At 43.0% G+C, this 8,113-nt stretch overlaps 1 protein-coding gene across 1 annotated transcript in view; it reads right to left on the bottom strand.

Moving 5' to 3' along the window:
• Positions 1-159: 159 nt before the first annotated feature.
• Positions 160-8,113, bottom strand: part of SPEF2 (sperm flagellar 2) — a gene marked incomplete at both ends in the record, with an annotated part of 98,676 nt that continues 90,722 nt past the window's right edge. Inside the window, 2 exons of the mRNA XM_084224692.1 lie at positions 160-326; positions 4,555-4,693. Of these exons, the coding sequence (XP_084080818.1) occupies positions 160-326; positions 4,555-4,693 (306 nt within the window). The remainder of the gene's footprint in view (positions 327-4,554; positions 4,694-8,113) is intronic.

Raw genomic sequence — 8,113 nt, 5'->3', positions numbered from 1 at the left:
AGTGTCTCTCGCTGCCCGAGGCAAGGGGCACTGGGTAGCCAAGGCACAGTTTCTGGACTCCCTTGCCCAATTTTAAGAAGAAGAAGAAATGTCTCCCTTTCCACAAGAGTTCAGTGAGGCTGACGGGAAGATCTCCAAAATCTGTATCCAGCCCTGCCTTTATGGAGCCTCCCTGGGGCTCCCCACCAAAGCATTCCCTGGAGGTGCACCGAGGCTGGGAAGGACAGGTGGGGCTCCCTGGCCAGCACCCACCGTGCGCATTGCTGAGTCAGGACTCACCTCCCTTCGCTGCTGTCTGGCCAGGGGGGACCACGGTTCATCTTGTCCTAACAGAGACATTAAAAAGATGAAATTTAAACCCCTAAATGCATTTATTTCTCTCCACTGAATTAAGAGAGAGCCCAGGGTGAAGCAGGCTAGGTATCTGCTCAGCAGAGCTCCACAATACCTCCCACCCACCAGCAGGAGAGGGACCTGCCTGGCCACCCACACAAAGCAGGAGCTGGACATGGTGCAGGGGCCACAGAGCCACTGGAGGTGGCACCACCATGGGCTGACTGACCCTCACTCAAGAGCTTGACTTCTTACAGATCTGTTTGTGTCACTGCTAAACTGACGTAGTATCCCTTCAATAAATCCCTTCTCAGCTGAGGGGACTTCAGCAGTTCCTTGGACTCATCTCTCATGCTCAGGTTTTCTGTGCTCAACCAAGGTACATTGCCAAACTTGAATTAGTGAGATTGAGTCCTGGTGATTTCTCAAACCTAAGGCCGAGCCCTTGCTTGCTTTAGAAAAGACTAGTTGAGAATTTCAACACTTTTCTTAATAATCCTCACCATATTATTCTAAAAACCCTCAAAGTAATTTCCATCTCATTTTCAGCCAGAAATGTCATTAAAGAAAGGCTCTCCTGTGCAAATTGGTCACTATGCAGAAATGACACCTTCTCACTTTAAATTTGTCTTGTTTATAATTGAGTGGGCTATCACTTTGATCTTTTTTTTTCTTTTTTCCTGTTTCAGTTGAGCAAACTAAAAGAAAAAGTCTTTTCAGATATAATATTTTTGTTGAACATGAATAATCTTATTATCAGAGCTGTGCTGCTCAGGGGATTTCCATGTTGTCATGGCTGCATTTTGTCTGGGTGGGGAAATGAGGGACCACAATGAAAAGAAAAAAACCAAAACACTAGTATTGAGAATACCCTGAAGCAAAAGTACATTTTGTTTTAGTTCTATACCTCTGCTCAGAAGCTGTTTCATTTCTAGCAGATATTAGAGTCTATCTGTCTTACCTTGTTGCCTTTCTCTAATGTCTGGGACACAGGAAATGAAATCTGTGAGTCTAAATCTTCGGACAGCTGAAGGGTTAGTACCCAGAAGAGGCTACAAGAAAGATGGATTACTTTTCCCTTGCAATAAATTTGCACTGCTTCTGCCTCCTCACTGAAGATTCCGTGAAAAAAACCCCAACAAGCTACCACCAACAAAACCAACTCACAACAAAACCCCCTCCAGTTTTAACTGGTAACTTTTGAAGGTCCAGCAAAGATGTACCTGTGCTTCTTTGGTATGCCAGCTCTCTTTGGGTCCCAACAGTCTGCTTTGGAGATTCTGAGTCAATGTATGCCCTCTTACATTTTTAGCCATTAGTGATGTCCAGGTTACAACCTCCATGACTATGAGAAGGAAGTTTTTCAGTGCCCTGTGGTGCATAAGTGTGGGCTGTCCATACTGTGTATCAGCTCCTCAGCACTTTTCTGCTGACCCCTACTTATACTCCAGTGCTTTCTTGGATTATCACTTCTCTTGCAGCTATTTTCTAACCAGGCGAGTCATCCACAAGTTAACATCCATCTTTGTTTCTTGTACTGTTTGTTCACTCATGTTTGTTGGGTTTTTTTCCTCCTTAGGAAACAAAAGTATTTTTTGATTCTGCTTTGGCTCCAAAAACTGCAGAAGGTTTCTGCACACGTGCTAAATTTAAATCTGCTATCAGTATCTGTTTAGAAAGATAAAGTGAATAAATCCCTTCCTTCTATCAACGACACTTTTCAAAGGCTCCAGTTCAAGGAATTCCGTGAACCTCTGTGAGAGATGAGTAGAGTGGATCCTCCAGACACATCCCACTGTGCAGCACTGGAGACAGGACATGTGTACACTTATGGATGGAGGACACAGACATCCTTGTGTTTGAGGAACTCAGTGGTGTGTCCTGGTTAGATACCCATGGGTGCCCACGGTCCAGCTTGGGGCTGGGTGTGTGGAGAGCTATTCTCAAGGTGGTCATAGCTGGCAGGTGCTCTTGGGCTTCTTGGCCCTCTCTAAGGGAGGGGCCTGCTCTACTCCCTGGGCTGTTAATAAATTATCTCATTATATCACAGAGTCTCATTAGAACTCGTGTTATGTAAATGCTCAGACTTCATGCTTTTCTTTTTTTATTTTTTTAACCAGTTACACCAGGAGCCAGAAATCTTCCAGCCAGTTTCGGGTGTAAAGAGGAAGACTTTTGGATTTCTTCATTAAAAAAAAAAAAAGAGAAGAAGAAGAAGAAAAGGTATAGAATCTGCATAGAATCTTTTTTGTTGCAGTTGCTTCCTGGCATTTCTTACCCTTACCTGCTTCATAAACTTTGTTGCATGTACCTTCTCCCTGGCGGAGGCATCTCTCAACAGTTCCTCAGCTGAAGGTCTGTGGGTAAACCTCGGGCTGCTCTAAGAAATGTTCTGCTGGCCCAGGAGCAGGAGCATGTGGGAGCAGTCTTGCTTAAGACAACATAACCATGAGCATAATTGAAGCCTTGGGTGAAGAACAAACCCCTGAGATTAAATGGATTTACTCTGAAACATGAGTTTCCCTTATCACCAAATTATTTTGGTCTGCAAAGTGCGAGAGCGATGCAGGGTGGAAGATACACAGTTGGTCGCCATGTGGTCCTGAAGAATGAACCCTTGTGTGACAAAGAGAAGAAAATTTTGAATTTTTTTCTGAATTGTCTTTGAGGTTTTGCCACTTAAAATTGCTTTGAACTTCCTCAGGACTCATAAATTAGCACCATAATGACAAGGAGGACTGTTATATTGATGGAGAAATACACATAAGCTGGGAAAAGCAATGCTGATTAAAGTGTAAAGAAGGAGGAACTGATGTGCACTTTGGTCAGGCATTTAAGTATTCTGAGATCAGACTAAAAAACAACAGGACAGGCTTAAAAAAGTGAACTTTTTTCTCCTCTCCTTACATAACAGATACAGCAACAGAAGAAACAAGAATAGTCATATGAATAAGTCTGTATTTCTTTTATTTGCTTGCTAGTTTTTAAGTCTCCAGGTTGCTCAGGATATTATTTTCAACTGTCCTCTACAATAACCAGAGTTAAAGCATAAAGACATGAAAGCTTAAATTGTTTACACATTATTTGTTTTTTGGTCTCAAAGAACATCTGTAAGATGTATTATTACTCACTTTTGAGATCTGGTAGGAGAGCATCTGTACTTGCTCATATACATTTTTCAGACACAATGTTGGGTCAAACCCCTGTCATTTTGATGACAATGAGGCATTTTGTGCATGTATCAATTCTGTAAAATGCTTTATTCTGACCCCTGCAACTTTTAAATTAAAGTTTTAGATTTTCATTTTTTTAAATTAATTTGGTTTTAGAATTCCCTCTAGTTTCAAAATGTGAATTACTGAAAACTGATTTGGTTTCATCTGAATACCTCCTTTAAGAATCTGTCCACACCAGCTGTGGTTCCTTTTGTATATTTAATATCTCACCACAGCCTTCCTGCATGCAGACCCCATTCCAGAAATAAAAGCCAAGAGAATATAGGAGGCACAAATCCAATATATGACTAGTACATGACTCAGAGTTGAACTCTTTTGTAAGCTTCAGATGAAAAACAGGTGTAGACCTCAGCAAAGAGGAAAAAGGGAAGGAGCAAACAGAGGCGTGTCCCTGAAAAGCAGAACAGATGGACAGAAAAAATCTTGAGGAAGCTGAGGCTGGTGGCATGTGGGAAAGGGCAAGAGGAACCTGAAATAGTGATTGTAATATTTATGTTTATTGTGCTCTGGAGGTGCTGCCACTCTCCCATCTCCCCTTCCCCACCTGGGCAGGTGCAGGTTCTGCCTGGCCCGGTCCAGTGTGTGAGCGCTGCCAGCAGTGGCTCCTGCAGTTGTGGAGGTGAGCGACAGCAGGAACTGAAAACTGTTTTCAGGGAAAACAGCCGGGGTCGAGTGCAGGTGTTGTGGCAAAGGCAGGATGCCCGTGGTCCCCGGGAGCTGGGGACAGGTGGGTGGGAAGGACCACGGCTCTGAGCTGGGTGCCCTGCTGAGAGGCTGGCCCTGCTGATGTTTTTTCCCTCGCACCGTGCCCATGGGTTTTGTGCTGCAGCTCTCATATGCCAACCCCCAGCATGTCCCAGTCCTCATCCCTGCTCCCAGAGAGCCCTCAGGGAGAGGCAAGTCCTCCAGGGACGGGCTGAGGAGGATGATGGGTTTCTAAACCAAGGTTTGTGCTGTTTAGGTGAATGTGGGCTCGGTTACCAACTTGTGTGGATCATGCTACCAAAGACAACCTTGAATATCTGCACAGGCTCCCTTTGCTTCTCCTCGCCCATCTCAGCACATCCCAGTCTTCTGCTCAGCAAGCAGACTGAAGAGGCAGCTACAGCCATTCTCCCTGTTAACTACAGGGATAACAGAATTTACTGGTTAAATATACCATGATTTAATGTAGCCTTACTGGTAAGGCTAGAGTCACTAAAGTATTTTGAAGAATTTTTTTTTTTAATAAAGCATATATCTTAAGCAAATGAGCACTAGATAAATACTAGATACCAAAAGGTCACAGGGGAGAACAATAATTCAAATGCTTTTACATTTGAATATGTTTAAAAATCTCTCCCCTGATATAAAACCAACTTAAAAGTAGAGGAACAGAGAAAGTCAGAGAAGAAAGTGAAATTACAACTGATTGCAAACAGATATTATCAAAGATAACAAAAAGGTATGTATTTAATGCGACTTGGTTTAGCCCAAGTTTTATGCACTGAGATTTTTAGATGTTCAAAATTAATTACATCTATGTTGTACAAATTATATAGAAATAATGTTTGAGATATCATTAGATTGATGTCTCTAAATCACGGGAAAATATATGTGATCTGCCTGAAGGACTATCCTCCTTTTAAAACATGAATATGGGGGTAGGAAAATCTCCATAACAGGGAAATACAATTACACATTTTCTCCCCATTCATGATGCCAGATTAGCGAGGAGAAGAATAAATATGCAGAAAAGGCATTGATTTCAGAGGGTTGTGACAGGACCCCATCTGGCAGAGCTGGCATGAGGATCTGTTGCCATCCTGTCATAACAGAGAGCATTCAAAAACCACAGAGAGATGGTTTCATGTTTGGAAATGCACAAATTCCATCAGATTTCACTGCTGTGCAGGATAACATAGGAAGGTTCTCCAGGCTGGCTCTCAGCCCAGCCACCAGCAACGGCCTCCACTCTTCCATCTGTGCTCTTTGGGAAGCCTCTTTCTTTTAGTCTCTGTTAAAGCCTGCTCCTGACTACTTTTGGCTGTCTGCATTCCTGCTGCAAAATACCCATTCACTGTCTCGCTCCCACTCCTTCCATCCCTCTCTGCTCCTCATCCACCACATTTCTCTTCAGTCAAGCTCAGGGACAGAACTGCTCTTCCCACGTCCCCCAAGGCAGGGTGTCACAACCACCACCACAAGGCCAAGAGGCAATGCTTTGCCCTGCTTCTGTCAGGGCAGAGAACAAAGAATTTCATTCAACCACTGAAAAAAAAGTGATGAGTCTCAGGGAAAATGTAGACCTGCTGGATACCTCCCTAATCTCCAGGGTCACATTCTTAATTGCTTCATATTTCTTGTTTCATTTTTAATTGTCGCCTCCCCCATGCGGATCAAAGCAGGCAAAACCCCCAAAGCAAGGATGATTAGTCTTTCTTTCTCTAGGGGATTAAATTGGTCTATGTTAATGATGTGAAAAAAAATGAAAAATTACCTAGGACTGAAGTCTAGAGCACAGTGTCTGCTCAGAGATCTTCAGCTGTGGGGTCCAACAGATCTACGTAGCACAGCAGGACACTGTTTGACATTTTATTATTATTAATAGTATTACCATCATCATAATTGTCATCATCATCATTCTTATCATTATTATTCTTATTCTCACTATTATTATTATTACCATCTACGTGGCAATTCTTTATGAGTGATTGCTGTGACAGCAAGTCTCTATTGTGTTGTCATGTGGGACTAACAAGACTTTCCAGCTCTCCTTTGCTTCACACTAAAGTATATCAGAAAAATGTTGAAAGATATACAAGGAATTTCACCACAGCAATGTAGAAAATGTAAGAAAGAATATAATCTTATTCAGTGAGAATTTCATATTATCTGAATGGAAGAACTGAGTGAATGGTAAAACCAAAAAACCTGCTCCCAAATATGCTGAGCTTTTAATGCAATGTGCAAACTGGCCCAGCAATATTCTTAGTCCAGGGAAGGTTGGTGGTACAGGCAGCACCTCAGGTTCTGTACACCTGCAGATATAAAAGCTGGTTGCTAAACAGCATTATTAGCACACAGCTCTGATGGCTCCAGTTTACTGTGCTGAGAGGTGGGCTCAGAGCACCCGGTGTCAGCACAACTGCTTCGCCACTGCTGTTCACTGCCTGGGTCCAGACAAGCTGTGCTCCACTGGGGGCTCTGAATGTAACCTGAGGCTGTTCAAGGGAGAACAGACTGCCCTGATGTGGTCTGCCCTGCAGTACAACATTGTCCAAAGAATATCACCCTCTCTTTATCAGTTCTAATTGTGATACCTGAGTTATTACACTGCTTCTGCTTCTTCTCAAGATCTGAAGTGAAAGAGGAATTAATGCACACCTGTAAAATTGTCCAAACAACTTTCAGACAGCAGACCTTGCCTGTTTTGGCTTATAAAAATAAATTACCAGAAATCCCTACTCACACAGCTAATTGTAGTCAACAATCAAATTATCATTTTATCATGTTTTTGAACACATAAACTAAACTGTAAGGCTTTAAACTTCTTACTCAGTAAAGCAAGTCTTCCTGACACCAAATTTTCTTTCAGCTTTTTGCTGAAGTGCCCAGAGCCAGGCACAATACTCTCAGTAAAAATCTCACTAATCCTTGTGCGGAGGGATACTGTCACCACTGCAGTTCTCCACATTCGAATGCTTGTACACTCATTCTGCATTTACTGGTAACACCTGCTGAATTATGTGTCCACAGCCTTTCCTAACTTCATTTTTGGAACCATTAGCACCATGAACTCAGAGCTTTATCTAATAAAAGGGCTGAGAGAGTGCAGACATTGATCAGATGGCATACAAAATCTGACTTCTGGGAATGTGAGACTGCTGCTTAGAACACCTATTTTAGTCAGGTCCATCCATTCAGGACACTAATTGTTTAATTCCATGGGGCTGTTATTGCCTGCTCACATACCTTCCCTTCAAGCTGCAGTCAACCTTCCAGCTGCTTAGTCTGCCTATCTGGGGTGTCCAGCATGGGCTGAACAGTTCAAAATTGTGTCATTAAGGAACACATTACCCAGAGTGGTTCTGATGAGCAAAGAAAGGGTCATCATTCTTTATAATTCCAGCACTATAGTTTAAGAGCTATCTTGCCTGTGTAGAGAGAGTGGAGGAACAAAATTGAAAGGAGAGTTAAAAGTTGTAGTGTAAAACAGCTCTCAGTGCCTGCAGGTGCAGCAAAAGTAGGAGAAGCTGACGTCCTACCCATCTTACAACTTCTGGGGGACCATCATGGTGCTTGTGGAGACGTCTGTCAGGAGCTGCACAGTGTCAGCATCACAGGAATGTGTGTGTCCCAGAGAGAAGGAAGGCAAAAGGCCTGACCAGTTTTTGGGTCTCTGCACACAAGCATGGCGCAGAATATACCGGCCCTGAAGATACAGCTTCTTGTAAATTGAGGGATGATCCCACCTGCAGATTACAGGGCTTGTTCCTTGGGTAGAGGGTAAAGCATAGGCCAAGAAGGAGCATTTTGTTTGCTGTTCACCTTACTGAGCAATA

The sequence above is a fragment of the Fringilla coelebs genome (assembly GCF_963513975.1).
Source record: "Fringilla coelebs genome assembly, chromosome: Z".
Lineage (NCBI taxonomy): Eukaryota > Metazoa > Chordata > Aves > Passeriformes > Fringillidae > Fringilla > Fringilla coelebs.
Note: the sequence above shows the minus strand (reverse complement) of the source record. Positions and strands in the feature narration are given on the sequence as shown.